Source organism: Danio rerio, chromosome 25, assembly GCF_052040795.2.
Source record: "Danio rerio strain M-AB ecotype USA chromosome 25, GRCz13ab, whole genome shotgun sequence".
NCBI lineage: Eukaryota > Metazoa > Chordata > Actinopteri > Cypriniformes > Danionidae > Danio > Danio rerio.
Window position 1 is genome coordinate 31,585,847 of NC_141045.1, and position 21,707 is coordinate 31,607,553.

General features: G+C 38.2%; 2 protein-coding genes across 3 annotated transcripts in view; both read right to left on the reverse strand.

Annotated features, from left to right (window-relative positions):
* parp6b (poly (ADP-ribose) polymerase family, member 6b) overlaps positions 1–21,707 on the reverse strand; it is a 549,184-nt gene that overhangs the window by 113,049 nt on the left and 414,428 nt on the right. The window lies entirely within an intron of this gene.
* hcn4l (hyperpolarization activated cyclic nucleotide-gated potassium channel 4l) overlaps positions 3,726–21,707 on the reverse strand; it is a 104,924-nt gene continuing 86,942 nt past the window's right edge. The window contains exons 7-9 of one of the 2 annotated variants that reach the window (XR_015526573.1): positions 8,449–8,613; positions 5,447–8,059; positions 3,726–5,270 (exon numbers count right to left, since the gene is read on the reverse strand). Coding sequence is in view for 1 of the 2 variants with exons in the window: in XM_087312426.1 (XP_087168552.1) it covers positions 6,513–8,059; positions 8,449–8,613 (1,712 nt within the window). In the remaining variant the exon portion in view is untranslated. Of the gene's footprint in view, positions 8,060–8,448; positions 8,614–21,707 lie in introns of both variants that reach the window. The other variant, XM_087312426.1, reaches the window with a different exon arrangement.

Sequence of the window (21,707 nt, forward strand, 5' to 3'; positions counted from 1 at the left end):
TGACCAACTCTGTTCCTGGAGATTGACCTTGCAGATTTCAATTACAACCCATATCAAACACACCTGCCTGTAATTATCAAGTGCTGCTCAGGTCCTAATTAATTGATTCAGGTGTGTTTGATCAGGGTTTGAGCTGAACTTTGCAGGAAGGTCTATCTCCAAGAGTAGGGTTGAGCACCACTGTGCTAGACTGAAGAGCTTTATTCTGTGCAAACAGTCAACTGAACATACATTATCATTCTTATATTGTCACAAAAATAAACAAGTAGACATGAAACAGATATGAGCTTTAACAAAACTTCATTAGCCACTGTTGGTAAATTAAAAAAACAAGCAAAGTGTAATGCTGCGTTCACACCAGACGCAGATGAAGCATTAAGCACGATTGATTTACATGTTAAGTCAATGTCAAAAATTTGCATAGACATCCTGCGGCGCGATTTACAAGATTCGCGTAAATGAATTGGCAAAAGTTGAGCACTTTCCTTACTCGAGTTGGAAAATCTGAACTTCAGCGGACATTTGTGCCGCGTTAACCAATCAGAAGCTTTCACCTGTAGGGGCGTGATTATGATGTAGCGTCTGTTGTTGGTGTCCTGAGGGGAAATCCTCTTGCCGGCACTAGTCAACAGTTCATCAAACTGGACTCGACTGCACTGCCTCAATCATCCAGGTATAGTTTCTAGGATCTAGAGCAGGGGTGGCCAATCCTGTTCCTGGAGAGCCACCTTCCTGCAGATTTCAGTTGCTACCCATATCAAACACACCTGAACCAATTAATTAGGACCTGAACACCACGTGATAATTACAGGCAGGTGTGTTGATTATGGGTTGCAACTGAAATCTGCAGGAAGGTGGCTCTCCAGGAACAGGATTGGCCACCCCTGATCTAGAGGACTTAGACATGGCGTTGAACGAATATACGCTGTTTTTCATTCTTCTGAAAGCTCATCAACATACCTACTATCAATAAATCCATATTAGCCATTTAGCAACAATGCTAAATTCACTGGACAGACAGAGCCACAGCCCATGATGCGAATAGCGATTAGTATGTATTGTGAAGTGAATTTGACGCGTGAATAAGGCGAGAAAACCTAAAATGTTTGAACATTTATTTACGCGGGAATAGTGCTATTTATTTGCACGTTCCATGTTTGGTGTGAATAACACAGCATAACGTCCTTTGGTTAATCTATCTTCTCTGTGAAGGGAAAAAAACATGGAATGATTTACCTGTAAGTAATACTTACTCTTACTTACTTTCAGGGCTGTTTTTATCGAAGTTGAAATTTAGCCTCGCCATGTTTGTGTTTCATAGCGCTGTGCAATTAATTGAAACACCGATTTCGATTTTGGCTTCTAACGATTATGAAAAACCATTAATTGAGATAAACGATAACTTTTTTTTATTTACTGCCCACTTTCCAGCACATTTGTTGCTCTTAAAAGCAGGAACTAAACCGCATGCTTCTGTGTGTGTGTGCGGCGCGCACACACAGTCCGAAGCATGCGGTCAGCATTTGGTCTCATTCGCACACTGTGACGAGCAGAGCATCTAAAGTCATCCTAATGTGAGCGCTTTAATGGTCAAATAGGTGTCAATACGCGGTGTTTAGTGATTATTCATATTAACCCTCATTTGTGTAATAAACGAGTTGAGGAAGACATGTGAAAGCGAAACCATTAAAGTAACAGCGCAATATTCCTGCTGCCGCCTGTTTCGATCATTAATAATCAAATAACAAAAGGAGAAAATCTCCCACTGCTCTTGACTGAAGGACTTTTGTAGCTAAAGTGTTTTTCTTACAGTGAAGATCCTTAAAGCACAGTTTGTTTTATATTTTTATTCTATTGTATTTATTTCTCTTTCCTTTGCAGGGTGGAAAATAACTGTATACATGCAGTTGAATTATTAGCTCTCCTCAATATTACCAACTCTTTTCCCCCAATTTCTGTTTAATGAAAAGATTTTTTGTCAATACACTTCTAAACATAATAGTTTTAATCATTCATTTCTAATAACTAATTTCTTTTATCTTTGCTATGATGACAGCACAATAACATTTTACTGAATATTTTTAAAAATACAAGAATTCAAATTTAAAGTGCGATTCAAAGGCTTAATTAGGGTAATTAGGCAAGTCATTGTATAACAGTAGTTTCTTCTGCAGACAATAAAAAATATATATTGCCTAAAGGGGCTAATAATAATTGACATAATAATAATATGTCCCTAATAATAATTGACCTTAAAATAGGTTTGAAAAAAATTTAGCCTGCTTTTATTCTAGCCAAAACAAAACAAATAAGACTTTCTCCAGAGGAAAAAACATTAAAGGAAATACTGTTAAAATTCCTTGCTCTGTTAAACATTATTTGGGAAATATTTATAAAAAAAAAACATTCTCAGGAGCGCTAATAAATTTGACTCCAACAGTAATCGTTCTGAATAATCGTGATTACAATTATAACCAAAATAATAGTGATTATGATTTTTCCCCCAAATCGCTCAGCCCTAGTGTTTCTTAACATCTAATTTTTTTGTTAGCCCAACACTCAATCCCTATCCTGGATGACATTGCAAGTAATAATATAATATAATATAATATAATATAATATAAAATAATATAATATAATATAATATAATATAATATAATATACATTTGTTTTCTTTTTGGCTTAATCCCTTTATTAATCTGGCGTTGCCACAGAGGGATGAACCGCCAACTTATCCAGCATACAGTATGTTCTATGCAGCGGATGACCTTCCAGCTGCAACCCATCTCTGAGAAACATCCATACATACTCTTTCACACACATTCACTATGGACAATTTTGCTTACCCAATACACATATAGCGCATGTCTTTAGACTTGTGGGGGAAAACCAAAGCACCCGGAGGAAACCCATGCAAACACGGGAAAAACATGTAAACTCCACACAGAAATGCCAACTGACCCAACCGAGGCTCGAACCAGCGAACTTTTTGCTGTGAGGTGACAGCATTACCTACTGCGCCATCGCGTCGCCATATAATATAATATAATATAATATAATATAATATAATATAATATAATATAATATAATATAATATAATATAATATAATATAATATAATATAAGTATGTAATAGTATAGAACAATATAGTATAACAATAGTGTATATTTTTATTAAAGTGCTTACAAAATTGTTAAAAACAAAACGGCAGTGCTTCAATAAATAGTTTTTGATTAGTTAATTGTTTGATCATGTCGTCTTTGCTCTTTTTTATATGTATTGTAATGCTGTATATATGTATTTATTAATTTTTATTTTTTATGTATTGTAATTGTAATTATTGTGAAGTCCAAATAAAACAAGAAAGGGATAAATGCCTGGAAATGTGTTAAGCAGGAAAATACATTTATGTGCATTGCAAGCCAATGTGTTTATGACAATGATAGAAATTTAGCAGCATAGTGTAAAAAGGATGTAAACACTTTTAACAGCTAAAATAACTGCAACCACAAAACCATTTTCAACTAAAAACTGAAAAATATCTTCATTTCACAACATTCGGGTGTCTGAAAATCCAAAGGTTTTTATAGTTTTTGTTTTTAAAATTACAGAAAATTAAATGAACATTTGTAAAATCTGAAGAAGAAAAAACCTAAAACAGAAAGAACTTTTGGAACCTTTATCCTCAAGGTACTTGGTCGGGCAGCTAGAAAAATAACAGAGACTTTACAAAGGAAAGCAATAAAATTTAATTTTTTACAAGTGTTTATCGATTAACATAGTTCAAATGAAATATCATATAGCTATACCCATGAATATTCGTACATACATGATTATTCAATATTCATGATGAACATTATATTCTGTAGTATTTTGATTCTGAAGCATGTTAGTCATATTACATATTGGTACCATAATTCTCATGATACAGTGAAACACTGACCAAATATGGCAAGACTGGTCATCTTCCAACTCAAAACAAACAAACAAATAAACAAACAAACAAAAACTTTTCATATTTCATGTGAATATATTGCACTAATATGTGGGTTAGGGAGAAGACGTATTCCAGGAGGAAGATGATTAGGATGGAAGAACAACTTGTTTTTGCTTTTTTATTTTTGTTCTGTTTTGTTTTTTGGATGAATTGAAAGTGCACTGTAGACTGATGCATAATGACAACTTGTCCATCATGGATATGCCATATGGCTTAATTATTTTGCCATACATTGATCACAAATACTCTTTTGGACAGTTTTTAAACCGAAAGGTTTAAAAATCCTTAAGGAACTCATAGGCCACCAATACTTGACCACCTTCTAATGAAGTCAGGCTGTCGGTAATGACATTGGTAGGGTTAAAATTGCTACTGTAACACAATCATTAATATTACCTTACTTTGGTAATGATAAACAATAAATGCACAGAATATTATAAAATGCTACAACATAAATGCACCGAAAAACACGCATACACACACACACACACACACACACACACACACACACACACACACACACACACACACTCAGAGTCAAAAAAAGAGAAATATTACACTATAATGCATTGTGTGCTCTGTAATACTAACAGAAAGCTCTTTGATGCTTTGATATTTTACCTCATTAATATTCAACATCACATATACCACTCTCATTTGCATTTTGCTTTGCAATTTTATCCGACTTCAATGCAGGGAACAATACCAGCTAGAAAAAAAAACAGAGTCTGAAAATTAAGATAATGATATGATAATCAAATGCATATTGCAGGAATGGGACGGAATTGAGAGTGGAAGGACCAAGTGATGCATAATGATACTATCTGTAGACTGATGCTGACAGTATATAGATTAAATCATGAATATATAGATTAACAAAACAAACACGTACACAATAAATAGATATATACATAGACATGTATTGTAAAATCATAGAAATTATACAATATATAATAACCTGGGACAAAGCAGGGGGGTTTCTTGGTCAACCTGTGTAAGATTTGCTCAAAAGGAAGGACACTTCGAAAAATACTATTCCTCCTTTTACCACCAGCCACATATGGCATACCATAGCAGGTGCTAAGCTAGCTATGCTCTTAGCACTTTTGTTTTGTTAAGTTAGTTTGCCGTACTTCTGCTGTAATACATCTCAAATGATCAAAAATGTTTAAGTTTAATAGATACCCAGAAAGCATATACAACCTCATGCAAATTGCGAGGTGTAGGGCTTACTGCATTTTGCAAAATTACCCTTTGAACCATAGGTCTCAAACTCAATTCCTGGCAGGCCACAGCTCTGCAGTTTTGCTCCAACTCTAATCAAACACAGCTGATCCAACTAAAAAGGTGTTCAAGACTACTATAGACTATAAGGTGGATGTGAGTTGGAGCTAAACAATGCAGAGCTGCGGCCTTCCAGGAATTGAGTTTGAGACCATTGCTTTAAACAGATGCAAACCAGAATATTAAAACATATTAACTAAATGCAGACATGACTTTGTAATTGCAGGACTGAACTCAGAAGCTTTGGTAACTGCGGTGGGCTTATTTTTATAGTTGCGTCTTATTAATAGTGTCATTGTCACAATCACCCAATATCTTTTGTTTGATTGGAAGAAAACTGCAATTTACAGTTCAACCTTCTGTGCATGTACAAAAACCAAGCATACCTTTTTATTGCTTAAGTACTGCACAAGTTGACATACAAAGCACATACAAAATGATTGCAAAACATTCGTCATATTCTCGGCTCTGTTGTGGAAGTGAAGGTGTCGTTCCCTGGTGTCCAGACACTAAGGCAGTATTGTTACAAAAAGGAAAGGCCATAGATACCGAGCAGTACCTCTTTGTCAGCAAGGAGGGGTATGTATAGGGTCAAGGTCTAGCTGAAATATCCTACTAGGTCTATACTGTATAATTGGGATGTTAAGGGCTAGGTTTGATTGTGCCTGTGTGTAGGTTTGTGTGCACCTGTGTGTTTGTTTTGTGTATATATCTGTGCCACCTGCCTGGAGAGACATGTACGGCGTGTTCTTTCACAGTGACAGATGATGCCCGACTGATGAAGTGCGACAAATTTTGCTTTGCTTCCCTGACCCAGCATAATTCCCTCCTTTATAAAGAGCACACCTTTATAACAGGGCAATAGCAATCGCTCTCTCGTGCATACACACTACCACAAACATACATACATCATACACCCTTTCATATTATTACTGTGAAGTAAAGTATTTTTTTGTTAGTTGTTTTTTTTTTTGGAAGTCATAATTTGCATATCCCTTATCATCAGACAATAATATTGCAAAAAGTACTGACAGAACTTGGAAGACAAATTTAAGTCACACCATTCTTCAGTCAGTTTCGTTTGTCCATTCCTTTTGGCATAACAAATGGGGAAGTCTCTAGACCAATAGAAATCCAAGTGGTTGAACATACACCCTCCTTCTCTAGTGAGAAAAGTCTTTGACGTACTTAAAAATGTTGCTCACTCATTGTCGGAGGGTGCAGACCTTTCTCACAAGTTTGATGGGAGTTTGGGGTGCAAGCTTGGTGTCCCAGGGGTGGACCTGTCACTTGACCCATGGGCTGGTGATCCACCTGAGGACCCAGTCTGAGTTATGGACAACTTGGAAGTTTGTCTCGATAAGACAACATGACCAGGTATTGAGCTAAATGGATTCACAAGGGGTGGGGGGGATGGGAGTGGTGAGTAACCTGAAGTGGATCCTCGGTGATGAGATAAGTCTGGTGGTTGTGGTCCTCTTCCCACAGCCCTGGATTTTTCGGCTAGTCCAGGAATAGGAAGGGACATGGAAAGGGTGCTTAAGTCTTGTGAAGGTAGATCAACTAGAGATCCACCCCTTTCTCTTGGTTGAGGTGGTGGTGGAAAGAGTGTCTGAGGGGTCAGTAGTGACGTTTGGGATCCAGAGATGCTAGAAGGTTGGCTATGCGCTGACATTCTCATTTTCTCTGCTGTTGGACTCTGGCACGTGGGGCTCCAAGCTGAAGGTGTGCTACATGGGGACGCATTTCCAGATCCATATTGTGCAAGGGAAGCAAGAGCAGATGGTTCTTGAGCAAGCTGGGAAAGAACATCCGGCTGTATACCAATCTGAGGATGCTGGGACTGGACACTTGTTGGACTCTGTACTTGTTCAAGAATGCTCTTGGAGTGGACTGGGGACTCTGTTACTGGAGATTGGGGGGCTGTCCTTCCAGCTTTATTTAAGTCTTGAATTGGTTTTGTTGGTTGAGGATTTGAATGAGTTGCATGTAGCTGGGTCAGGATGGGACTTACAGAGTGCGCTATCAAAGGAGTAAGGGTGGATGCAGGGGGAACCGCTAGATGAACAGCCTCTCCTCCAGCTGCTCCTTGTTGGAAGAATCCAGGAAGTGATGCAGCAATGCTTGAGAAAGAGGCCTGAGAAAGTTGCGGTTGAGAATGAAGTTGGGCAACGCTAAAGTCTTTGGATCCATGAGAGATAATGGGTCTATGGTGGTAGACGGAAGACTCTGTGATGCTTGAAGTGGTAGTGGTGACAGTTGTTGTTATGGTGGATGGCAGAGAGCTGGAGGATGGTGGCGGTGTGGAGGTAGATGATCTCTCGGCCCTGAGTGTGTCCAGAATTGGGGTTTCTATACAAGAGCTGAACTGCGAGCTGGTTGATGAGGAGCCACCAAATGTATCAGCACCCGAAAGTGCAGTTGGAAACCTTTTAAAATAGCCTGGCTGGTCTTTCAGTGAGCCAAGCCGAGGAACAGGAGGTCGGAAGAGGGTGTGGGGCAAATGGGGGTGACGAGTCAGGGCGATGGCAACTGAAGTAGTGGCTGCAGCAGCTTGCAGAGGAGCCTGAATAAGAGGTGCCCATATGACAGGGGTGTGGGAGGATGGAGTCGGTGCTGGATGAGGAGGTGGGGGAGGTGTCTGCATGAGGTGTGCACAGTGGGCCATATCCCTGTCATGCTGCACGATCTGCTGGATGATCTCATTTTCTTGGTAGTTCAAAACTCCAGAATTAAGATCCCGTTGGACTTTGTGCTGGAGTACAGAGTTCCTCTTTCCTGTGAGGACAAAAAGAAAGGAAGACATAAAAGGCATGGAAAACAAGCTCTGTCTATAAAGTCAACATGAATTGCTAGGACAATAAATGGTCCTTTTATATACAAAGGATTCAACTTCTAGGAGGTTGTTTTAAAATAATATCAGTAGAAATATGGCCTTCCAGGAGCAGTTTTAGACACTCCTAAATTAGCTATATGTTTTGTAGGATAAATGTTAACCAATGGCCAACAAGTACATAAGGGTTATGAACTGCAGTTTTTGTTGATTTAATAACTATAAAATAAATAAATAAAAGCGTCAAGTGATGAGATTATTAAACTATCCACTTCCCAAGGACAATTCAGAGAAGCTGTGAGAAACATGGGTTTACTAAACTGACAGCTCTCACCTATGCGGTCAAGGCGATCGAGGGCTACGGTCTCAAATGCTCGTCGCATCATGGGGTACTCCTCCAACACCTCGTTAAAATGGTCCACAGAGAGCGAGTACAGACGGCAATATGTGTCCGCTCTCACACTGGCCGTTCTTCTGCCTCGAGTCAGCAAGCAGATCTCTGTGGATGTTTCGCAACATTAGCCAGTTGAAAACCACATGGAAAGAACTCTTCTTAAGAGCAACAATGTGGAAGAACATACAATTTATATATATATAAATTATATATATAATATATATATATAATATATATTTAGATATATATACATCCAGAAAGGGTTCCTAGCGCTTCACTTTTTCCACATTTTTTATGTTACAGCCTTATTCCAAAATGGATTGAATTCATTTATTTTCTCCAAATTCTATACACAATACCCCATGAAGATTTTTTTTCACAGCCTTTGCTCAATACTTTGTTATTGCACCTTTGGCAGCAATTACAGCCATCATCACAGCTATAAATGTACCGATCGACTAGGTGATTTGTTTTGCCCTGTTCGTATCTGTAGGATTTGCCTGTCTGAATGCTGTTCCAGTTACTGATTCCGTGATGTCAGTGTAAATGAGTTTATATCCTTAAATATTACCCCTAAAATAGTTTACTGTCATAGCAGATGTTTTTTTCCACCACTCTCTTGGTAGCGGTGATGGTGCTCAACGTTTCTAAAGAGCGTTGGAGGCGCTTGCGTGCGATGTACCTGAGCAGCGGGGGTGAGTTGTGCCCAACGTAGTGAACGTACCTGAAGAGCTGGGTCAGGGTTAGCAGATGTGTGCCTGTGGTGATATGTGAACAGGTTATTGAGATTGGCTGTTCTGTGTTGGGGTCAGGGTTCCTGGGGCAATGAGGGCGGAACCAGCACGAGCAGGCTGACACAGAATTCAGAAAGATTGCTAACAAGTGCATGCTTTAATAAAGTGATATTCTGAGTTCAAAAGCGATGGTCTACTGTTTAACATGACAGCGGGGAAGGCAGCATGTTGTCTGCCACATTTGGGATGCCATGTTGAGCGTTGTTGTACTGAAAACATTATATTTAATATATAATTTATATTATAACATCTATCTTTTTAGATATTGTTAGTCTGAATCGAATCATTCGGTTTGTAATGCGTACCGAACCGGAAGTCTCGTACCGAACGGTTCAATACGAATACGCGTATCGTTACACCCTTAATATATATATATATATATATATATATATATATATATATATATATATATATATATATTTATATATACAGTTGAAGTTAGAATTATTAGCCCCCTTTGATTTTGATTTTCTTTTTTAAATATTTTCCAAATGATGTTTAACAGAGCAATGACATTTTCACAGTATGTCTGATAATATTTTTTCTTCTGGAGAAAGTCTTATTTGTTTTATTTTGGCAAGAATAAAAGTAGTTATTAATTTCTTAAAAAACATTTTTGGGACAACATTATTAGCCCCTTTAAGCTATTTTTTTCGATAGTCTACAGAACAAACCATCATTATACAATAACTTGCCTAATTACCCTAACCTGCCTAGTTCACCTTATTAACCTAGTTAAGTCTTTAAATGTCACTTTAAGCTGTATAGAAGTGTCTTGAAAAATATCAAGTAAAATATTACTAACTATCATCATGACAAAGACAAAATAAATCTGTTATTAGAAATAAGTTTTTAAAACTATTATGCTTAGAAATGTGCTGAAACAATATTCCCTCCATTAAAAAGAAATTGGGGAAAAAAATAAACAGGGTCGCTAATAATACAGGGGGGCTAATAATTCTGACTTCAACTGTATATATATATATATATATATATATATATATATATATATATATATATATATATATATATATATATATATATATATATATATATAATAGAATTAATGAACAATAAATTAATTTATGTATGAATCTCCTACTATCCAGGCAACAACTGAGCATTAAACATAAATGTTTTTTCAGCCTAAGTTTAGAACACTCCCGAACTATTAATATGTGCATAAATTTACAATGGTGGGAATCATGAATTAAATATACATGCTGTAAATGCAGTGACTCAGGCTTTATATACTTTGAGCCTGCTTTTTTGAATGGTCCTCTTTAATCTGCACCCAGAGCATTAAAATGCCATTTTGACAGCTTAGAGTTGTGCTCTGCCATCATCTGTCCAGTCAGATCACAGACTAAAAGCTGTACTTCAAACACAGAGGAAATTTCTAAAGCGACAGACAAGCAGCTGGTTAGAAGGGAGGACCCAGGGGACTGTCAAAACTAATGTGGTAATTGGGTGTTTCCAGTCAGTACAGTATCTCATCTTCGCACCTAAGAAATACAGTTTGGCCTTATTCCCAAAAGTTCACTGACTAGTTCATATCATATTTAATAGATGAAGAACTGTCCATGATTCTTTATACACTTGTATGGAAGTTGTAATGGTAAAGCTTCCATCAGAATTTGCCACTGAACTACTAGTACAAGACTGAGATCACAGTTTGATTTAAACATGAATCTAACAAAATGAATGTTATGCTTTAAACAAGCAATAACTTATCAAAGGTTAAGAGAAACATATTTCTTAAAGAACAGAACTAAAAGCTGTATTGTAGCATGCGTCCAAATATAACAGTTTACAACATTTCTTAGATTACAAACAAGGTATTTATTAAATGCTTGCACATTTAACACAGTCACTCAGCTTGTTTTACTTTTTGTTGAAAAGTAATTGATTTCTGGCACGGGAGGCAGGTTCACGAAAGATGCAAAAGGCAATAGCATCTTGAGATCAGGTGAGTTAGAACCTTTTACTACTTCTACTTGCTGGCTTAAATTACACTCACCTTACTAAACCTCACTCTCAGTAAGGTCATGACATCAATGTAACCCCTCAAATTTTATTTGCCCCACTCCTAGCAAGATTTAAACAGAGAGTTCTGGCATGGGAGGTGGATGTGCTATCAAGCACACTAAAGCCCACAGCCTCTAGTGCACCTCTTCTGATCGGTGGAGGGAGGTTCTACCCACAGTACCTGTGCTTCAGTACACTCACAGCCCTAAACCTCACTTTCATTTGGGTCACAACACCATTGTAACCTCTCTGGTTCTACCCAGCATTTCTGGTATGAGAGGCAGGTGCACTAACAAGAATTTTAAAGACTATAGCCTCTAGTGCACCTCTTGAAATCAGGAGACTGATGTTTACACACAAAGCTCCTGCTAGATTGTCTCCACAAATCTTACCCTGAACCAAGCTTCTTTCTGGGTAATGCAATATTTCTGGCTTTGTTTGTCCACTAGTAGCGGGCAAGAAGTGCTAAAGACCAAAGTCTGTAGTTCACTTCTTTATATCAGGGTAAGGTAATTTTTACTCACACAGCTCCTGCTAGCTAACCTTTACCACATTCTAGCTGCATTCCCACTGCAAGGTACAGTACAGTTCAACACAGCTCAGTTCACTTCGGTTTTGCTCAGATCATTTTGCATCTCCACTGCAGTTTACTACTAAAAGTGGATGGGTTTATTGCTTCCACTGTCGTGATCTCATGCTGTAGGCCTTCTTGTGGTCTACTAACAAAAGAAATATCTAGACCTTTTTGGCTGTCTTTTTCTTGCAGTGGTATAAAAATTATTTAGTTGTGCAAACCAACAGTACATCAGTGACTGCTTCTGACTATTTAGGCTGCACACACTATCCGAATCCGAACCGTTTAACTATTATCATCACCTTATGGACTGTTATGAACTCTGAATGATGAAATTACTTTCTAACAACAGGCTACATGTGCTGCTGAAAATTAAAGACACATATGAAAGGTTTGCTCTTACTGTGGGCTATATTTAGTGTTATTTTTGAACCCAAATAAGGACTAAATGTGTGCTGTATGTAGTTTTCTGTTATTGGTAACATATCGGAGAATGTAGGGGTCTGTATGTGTTCATATATGTTGCATTTATTTATTTGTTTTATATAATTGCAGACATTATGGTAGACTATCACACACATCATTGATCTGCAGTTATAATCAAACCATGTTCATAAAAAGGTTAGTAATAAGCATTTAAACAAGTATTTATGTTTATAAAGCATCTGTTTTGTAATGCTGCGTTCACACCAGATGCGGCATGCGCGGATAAATCGCGCTATTCGCATGTAAATTGCCGCGTGAACATTTGAGTATACTCAATTCATTCGCGCGCCAAACCAAGCTTCATCTGCGCGTCAAATCTGCTTCATTCGCATGTCAAATTCACTTCAAAACAGATGCGGGATTGCATGATGGGCAGGGTTTCTGTCCCGGTGACTAGCTTCGTTGCTAAATGGCTAACATGGATTTTATGAAGAAAATAACAGTGTTTATGTACTTTATGAAGGCTGAAAAACAGCGTCGATACGTTTAGGACCATGTCTAGGTCCACTACATGCTTTCAGAGGTGCATCCAGCTCTGTGAGCTCATAAACTCCTCCAGAAACTGAACCTGGATCACGGAGGCTTTCAACGGTGCTTCTGACTGAGCCAAGCCCAGTTTGATGACTCGTTGTCGGTGTCGCCTGGAGGATTTCCCCCGGGACACCATCAACTGGTTCTACGTCACAATCACGCCCCCACAAGAGCAAGCTTCTGATTGGTTAACGCGGCGCGAATGTCTGCTGAAGTTTAGATTTTCGAATTGGAGAGATTCGCGCAAAACGCTCGGTAAGCGCGTCAAACATGCAAAATGCACAATTCGCCTTGCGCGTATCGCGCTATTCGCACCGCGCCATTCGCATCATTCCCGCTACGCCATTCACGCGTATCGCGCCGCAGGATATCTATTCGCACGTTTGCATTGACTTAACATGTAAATCACACGCGCTTGACGCACGTGCCGTGTCTGGTGTGAACGCAGCATAAGAAGTGCTTCTCATATGATCTGTGAACGACCCGTACGGCTTTACTGTGACATTCACTTGAGTAAAAATGACGTTGTCTGAAACAACGCCCACCAAAAGGGTACCCTTTTGGCAGTAGAAATGCAAGCCGTACTTTACTGTACCTCTCATTGGAAACAGGCCATTAGGCTATAGCGCGGTACGCTTGTAGTGTGAGTACAAAGCACGCCTGAGCCTGAAACTAAAGACGAGAGATGACTTTTAAGGGCCTTATTCATATGGATTTATTAATCATTCTTACTTTTCAAAGAACTCGAATAATCATAGTTTATTAAAGATACAAACCCCTCACTGCACAACCGCTGCACCTTCAGCAAACCTCCTAATACCTGCAGCACGAGGGCTTTTTATGATTATTTATGAGCGTCAAAAGTGGCTGATCTGTTTGACGAAATATTTGACTGCGTGTCACGGCATCCTAAACGACTAAACTTATATAACTAAAGCAATCTCCGCTGTACTGAGTGAGAGCGCTTCTCTTCTGTTTAACTGAACAGCGCACCTTCAATGACGTAAGCGTGCTCAGGCTTGGATGCAATTTGAGTGCAAGCAGTTGGGGGAGAAGGGAGAAGGCACAAGCGTGCTTTGGCACGGTTCAAGGCAACTGTATCTTGTGAGAGAATGCCCTAAGATGCAGGAGGTTTGGCATCTGCTGTCAAAAATCGATTTACACTCATAATGACAATTCAGCAGCCCCAATTTCAATGGTACTGCTTGCTTGAAACCTCTGGGTACTAAAAAGTACCAGGTACTAGATATGAAATGCAGTGGAAAAGCCACCAAAAATGGGAGGCATACTAAACTGTCATACTATGCAATGGAAAAGCACCTTTAGACCCCAAACCTTTTTGTATCTCAAATAATAGAGCATGGCATTATTAATGCCAATGTTGTAGGTTCTACTTCCAGGGAAAGCAAGATTTAGATGGCAGCCACTTGTGACCCTCAAGAGATCAGGGAAGTGAGGTTGGCTCCCAGATCTCCTGCTGGCCTACACACTTATGCTGAGTTCAGACTGCATGATTTTAGCTCCAATTTTGACTTGCCCACAGGTTTTGAGAAATCACCGACAAATGCCTGAAATCACGAGAAGGGTCTGGCTGCAGAGTTGAACTTGCATCTTCAGGCTTGCACTCTCGGGCTTGCACGCTCAGGCAGCCACGCTTCCTATGCAACGTCATTTACAATCGACACCTGCACCTGTCACGTCACTTGAACTCATCACAAATAAACCAAAAGTAGTTTCCAGCATGTTTGCGTTGCCAGTGACGACGTTGTCAAATAATTCTGAGTAGCCTACTTACGTTGTACAACATGATAGATCCCCCCTCCCCAAAAAAAAGCAGTTAGTATATTCATCAAGTGATTACATGCTTTGATACAAATTTACCAAAGAAGGCTGCAATTAAAATTCATACCAGCTAAGCTAATTATTTATATCAACTAAATATCAGTCTAAATATACACACAAGGTATTCTTCCACAGTTCTAAATAAATAAAACACCAGGCAAATTAGAATTTTTGTTTTTATTTTAAGCATTTCAAGGAGTTATAATATTACAACCAACAGATACACATTATGGACAGCAATGATTCTTGAATGACTTGGGAAACTATTCTTTATAATTATTCTTGATAAGTTAGCACGTCTGCGAAGTAGTGCATCTATTTGAAATCACAGTTGCAGTGCAGCTTCAGTCTCTATATGATCCCAGCCCAGTTTTAGGTCCTCCAAACATAATGTCGAGATCGACTCGATAAGGGAACGTCTCAACTCGCTTATAGGAAAGATAGCGACACAGGTGATGTCATGTGTAACATTACTGCAAAGCTGTTGTAAGGCAATCATTCATGGTTCGTTAGGATCTGTTTATGCAACTATAGCAACTGTGGCACCCGTTGCCGTATGTTGCCAGAAACTACAGTGAAACACTTAGAAAAAAAGGGACTTGAGTAAGGGTGACACATAAGAAGTTTGTTGTGCAACGATCTTAATGAAATCCGTTAACTCAGATATTTTTCTGCCTCAGGGACACCCTTAAGTTAAAATACCGAAGGAGTTTCATGCAAGCGGACACAGGTGGCGATTGTAAATGACGTCACTTGCAGTGGAAGCGCGGTTGCCTGTGCGTGCAAGTCCAAGCGTGCAAGCCTGGAGATGCAAATGCAAATCTGCAGCAGACTCTGTTGGAAATCACAGGCAAATTCAGAGCTATCTAAGATGCGATCTGAGAGAATAGGCGATTAGATGAGTTGCCGACACCTGTGACATATTTAGCATGCTAATTATCTGGACATGTCGGCGATTCAAATCATGCCTTGAAATGTGTAACATCGATGTGAAACATCGGCGATTACCTTTAGCCAATAAGAGAGCAGCCTCCACTAGTGTGGGTTTCTGCAGGCCAATGGGAGGTTGGGGAATGGAGAAGTAGTTAAAAAGGCTTCTTTTTGGTCTATTTAGACCCAAGAAATGGAGAAAAACTAGAGGAAATTTGACAAGAGCACCTGTACTGTTTTTATGTTTCATTTGAGCAATATCACAACCAAGTCGAAAAAGAAAAAAAGTTGAGAAAAAATTGCTAATTTTCTTTCAAAACCCAAGTCAGCAGAATAAGTACATTTTGGATCCCACTAAATGCTCCTTCCTCATTATGTAGTTAATAACAACACTACGTGACCATGCATTGTTTTAATGTCACTTCTCACGTGTGTTTGGTTGTGAGACGTGGTTTGCAAATTGAGACACTAGCCCCTTTCACACATACAGACCTTTCCGGAAAATTGCCGGCAATTTTCCGGAAAGGTTGTATGTGTGAACAGGTCCTTTTTGAAAATACCGGTAAATTCGTTCTGGCTATTTTCCGGAAAAAGAAGTTGTAACATTACCGGTAATTTGCCGGAATGCTGCGCTGTGTGAATGCAGAAGGAAGATTGCCGTAATAAGCGCGTCCACGTCTAGAACGTGCTGACGTGAGACGTCTGCTTTAGCCAATCACAACAGTCAGACGCATTTATGTCCGCGCGGTTTTGTGAGAATTAAAGCCTTTGAATATTTTTCCAGACACATTTAGCTGCTAGAAGTTAGTCAGATCACATTTATATGTTCTTCTTAAAGCCAACTGTGTAAATAATCATCGATGAGATGCTTATGATAAGCCGTTGTTTGTTTACCTTCAAGCTTTGCGTGTGCCTGTGAAACAGCCTGTGAGCGCCAGCACACACACATATTATGAACATCTCGACATGCGAAAGTGATCCTGCGAAAGTTGTTCACAATATTGATAATCCACAGAGTTTGTAATTTAGTCAAATGTTTACAAATACAAGCGCAGCCGTTTAAAGCTCATTTGTGAAAGTGGTATTTTGGAATGGATGTGTGAATGCTCTTTTCCGGAAAATTTCCGTAACGTCCTCGCCTGTGTGAACAGCGCTTTTTTGAATATACCGGTAAAGTCGTTCCGGAAATTTTCCAGATATTTACGGGTATCACTGTGTGAAAGGGGCTAAGGTTGTTGGCAATTCTCCTATTGTAAAATCATGCAGTGTGAAACCCTGTCGTCAATTCATTTTGCAGTGTAAACACAGCAGCGATGAAACGCTACTCCAGATAGTCATGCAGTGTGAAAACATCTGTGCTTAAAAATCGTGCGGTTTGAACTCGGCATTACCCCCGTAAACCTCACTTCTATCTGGGTAGTGGCACCAATGTAACCCTATGGTTCTTCTTGCCCCAAACTCTGAGTGGAATTTAAACCAGTGCTTTTGCATGGGAGTTGAGCACCCTAACAAGAACATTTGCAGCTGACAATTGTAGTACATGTATATACTGAAAGATAAGAATAATACAGGGATAAATGAGGTGCTGTTGGACCTTCAGGAGTCTGAAAGAAGATAAAGTGCTGTTGTTTAGTTAGGACAGAAGCTGTAGAGATTATTCTCACTCTCTTTGTCTAGTCATCATGACCAGAGTCATAAAGAATATGCTGCCAAGAGTCAGTGCATCAGAGCACACACTTACTAACACACATCCTGAGGTGGCGTGAGGGTTGAGGAGGATGGAGAAACAGAAATAAATAATTAATGGCCTGGTGCATAAAAATAAGAAGACCATGGCTGTGTCCGAAACCGCATACTTCCATACTATATAGTACGCTAAAATCAGTATGCGAGCCGAATAGTACATCCGAATTCATAGTATTTGAAAATCAGTATTCGAGAAGTACCCGGATGACTTACTACTTCCAGCGAGATTCTGGAGTGCGCATCCCATGCACGCTGCACTATCCCATGATGCCCCGCAAGAGAATTCATGAATGGAAGTAAATTCAATTCAATTCAGCTTTATTTGTATAGCGCTTTTACAATGTAGATTGTGTCAAAGCAGCTTCACATAAATGGTCATATAACTGGAACAGTGTGGTTCAGGTTTTAGTGTTTAAGTTCAGTTCAGTTCAGTTTAGCTCAGTTCAGTGTGATTTAAATCATTACTGAGAGTTCAAACACTGAAGAGCAAATTCATCAATGCGTAGCTCTAGCAATCCTGAACCATGCGAGCCAGTGGCGACAGCGGAGAGGGAAAAAAACTTCACCAGATAGGAGTGAAGAAAAAAAAAACCTCGAGAGAACCAGCCTCAGTTGGGCACGACCATTTTAATTTCTTCGCTGGCCAAAGTTTTGTACAGAGCTTCAGTCACCGTGATGGAGGCTGGAAGATGGCCTCAGCGAAGACTCGTCTGTCCCTGGAGCGTCGCTGGAATCAGACTCATGTAAAGCAACGCAACTGACGCGTGTAGGTCACGTGACCATGACAATATGGCAGATGTAGTACGTCCGAATTCCATTCATACTGCTCACATTCATACTGTATAGAACATACTTTTTTTAGGCCGAGTAGTACGTTTAAATTTAAATGCAATACCTACTGAGTAGTAGGTGGTTTCGGACGCAGCCCATGTCTTTCTTTGTCATTGTTTCTTTTATATAAATCACACTGAATTCATATTTCTTGATTTATTATGGTATTATTTCACTGCAATACAGGCAACATTTTCATACAAGCAAGTCTCTTAAATTTATATTGTAGACAAACTTAAAAAAACTAAAAAAAAAAAAAAAAACTAAACAAAAAACTAGGAATGTCCAGATCGGATCATGTGATGGGAAATCAGGCACGCTCACACGATTTCTGACTTGATTGGAATCAGGGGTGTGTTTCCCAAACAACAATGTAACTTGTGGCTCAACTATCATAGTACGATGCATCATTTGGGAAAAGAACGATGATGAGTGTTTTCCAAAACCCATAGTTTCTCTGTCGCAGATCCATCATTTGAACCACGCTATATATACAGTAAAACGTCCATATTGATGCCCTAAATGTGGTGGTAACAATTTCTTTAGAAAAGAACCCCATAACTTATTTGTGCAAATTAAATTGTTTTTACATGCATACACATAAAACAATCCATTTAATATATTTGCTAAAAACTTGCACTCCTTTTCCATATTAATTGAAATATATGTAAACATAAAGTATAGAGCCTATATTTCCTTTACAAATATTATTGAGGGGCGAAGCAGTGGCGCAGTAGGTAGTGCTGTCGCCTTACAGCAAGAAGGTCGCTGGTTCGAGCTTCTGCTCAGTTGGCGTTTCTGTGTGGAGTTTGCATGCTCTCCCTGCTTTTGCGTGGGTTTGCTCCGGGTGCTCCGGTTTCCCCCATAGTCCAAAGACATGTGGTACATGTGAATTGGGTAGGCTAAATATCCGTAGTGTGTGAATGTGTGTGTGGATGTTTCCCAGAGATGGGTTGCGGCTGGAAGGGCATCCGCTGCGTTAAAAAAAATTGCTGGATAAGTTGGCGGTTCATTTCGCTGTGGTGACCCCGGATTAATAAAGGGACTAAGCTGACAAGAAAATGAATGAATGAATGAAATAGTGTTGAGAACATGTCATATTCTATTCTAAAACAAAAAATCACTTACAAAGCTACATTAACACATATTCTATTAATTATAAACTTATATAAATAAATAAATAAATAAATAATGAGGCTATTTATTAAGAAATTAAATGTAATATTTATTATTTATTAGGAAATGAAAAAAAAAATCATACTTTCATTCATTTTCTTTTCTGCTTAATCCCTTTATTAATCTGGGGTATCCTCAGTGGAAAGAACCGACAACTTATCCAGCACGTTCTATGCAGCAGATGCCCTTCCAGCCGCAACCCATCTCTGGGTAACATCCATTCACATTCATACACTAGGGACAATTTATCCGACCCAATTCACCTGAACTGCATGTCTTTGAACTGTGGGGGAAAAGTCTACTTTTACAATTTGACAGATGTAAACCACTGCAGAAATGCTCTAACCAACAGGCCCATGTCATATACAGTACAGATACTTAATAAATAACCTACTATAAATTAAAAGCATTAACGTATGCTATGTGTTTTGTTTTCACAAGCTTTGAAGACGTAAAGTAAATTCTGCTTTTAAATAAAAGTTACACTATAGATTTCGTCATGAGCCATCAATGTATTCAAAGTGCACTGCGAAAGGAGTGCACTTAGATTATAAACATGATTATAAACATGAAGGTCGCTAAAACTGAGCTGAAAAAAATACTTTAAAAGCAAATTACACCTAAGAGTAATGACTTTAATGCTTTTTAAAAATAATTCCAAGTTTAAATGATTGTTTTAAATAAATAGGGCATAGGGGGTATAACTGGGTATAGAACACAGCCAGGAACTATGTTTCTAACTACAGCTCTAAAGGTGTAGTTGCAAGCATACCTGTACATGTTTGCGACGCAATTTGCGAACATTTGTTATAAAGATGGATTTGGGAAACGCCAATTCAACAAACTGTTTGTTAGTTGGCTAATTTTGGTTTTCGGAAATGCACCCCAGGACTTGAAAATATATGCAATGCGTGCTGAAACGGCAATGTGTGCTGAAACAGCAATGAGTGCGGCATGACGTCACTTTGTTGCAGAGATGCTATTGGTTAAATGCTAGCAAAGTAGAACATGGAAGCAGCTTAATGCTGAAAGAGGAAATATGACTGCGTTCTGGAGGTATTATAATGTTGATGACGACAACATTGCCATAGCAAACTGAGAAATGTAAACTTGGGATTGCCTGCCGGGTATTTTAAGTTGAGGTGCTGTTTGTTTTTATACTACATTTTTTTAATATTTACTGTTGCACTAAAGTCCAAAATTGAAGAATTTATTGTTCAAGCTACCTCACAGAGATGCTCTGTTTGTTAACAGACTTGTTGAATGTTAAAATAAGTTGAATTAAATAAAAAATAAGGAACACCCTGGATCCGTTTTTTTATGTATTATAGAAGTATCAGATCGGGTTAGGGTATTGGTAGATACTCAAAATCAAATGACTCGGACTCGAGGGGAAAAAAACCCTAATCAGGACATCCCTAACAAAAAATATTTGTAAAGCAATATATATATATATATATATATATATATATATATATATATATATATATATATATATATATATATATATATATATATATATATATATAAAATATTCAACCTACTGTATGTTTGCTAAATAATAATCACATTATTAAATTAATAATAATAAACATTATTTAAATTATTATATAAAACTAAATTTCAAAAGAACAGCATTTATTTGAAATATTTTGTAAAATAGAATAGGTTGCATTTATTTTTTAAAATTTGATAGAATTTTACAAGAATCTTTTTGGAACATTAAAAAATTTAACCTAGCCACAATCATTCCAGCCATTAGATTTACCAATTACATTTAAAAAAAAAAAATAGTTAAAAAAAAAATACCAATTTTAAGTAAAGATCAAATAATTATTTCATATTTACTTATATACATTTATCTTATCCATATTTGCTTGTATAAAAGGTATTTGAAATGTTAAATGAAAAATTAAATAATAAAATTAGAAACTACTTGAATTAAATAAGCTTTTTCTTTATGTATAAATATCCCTTTTGTAAATTTAATTTGATGCAAATCTGATGTTCTCTCAAATAAAACAAGTTAAATAGTAAAACAGTGGCCAGTAAACAGAATATTCATTGCTGTGTGCAAACGTAACCAGATCAAAATGCTAACAGAGTGGGGGAAAAAAAAAACAGATGACATATGGGGACTGGGTGAGCTCGGTACTAGGCTAGAATCCAAACCTCTCTTCCTTTTTGCACTTTCACACAGGGTTTATGGGAAAAGAGATTATGAGCGGCTTGTTGAACATGTAATGACCTCAAACGAGCCC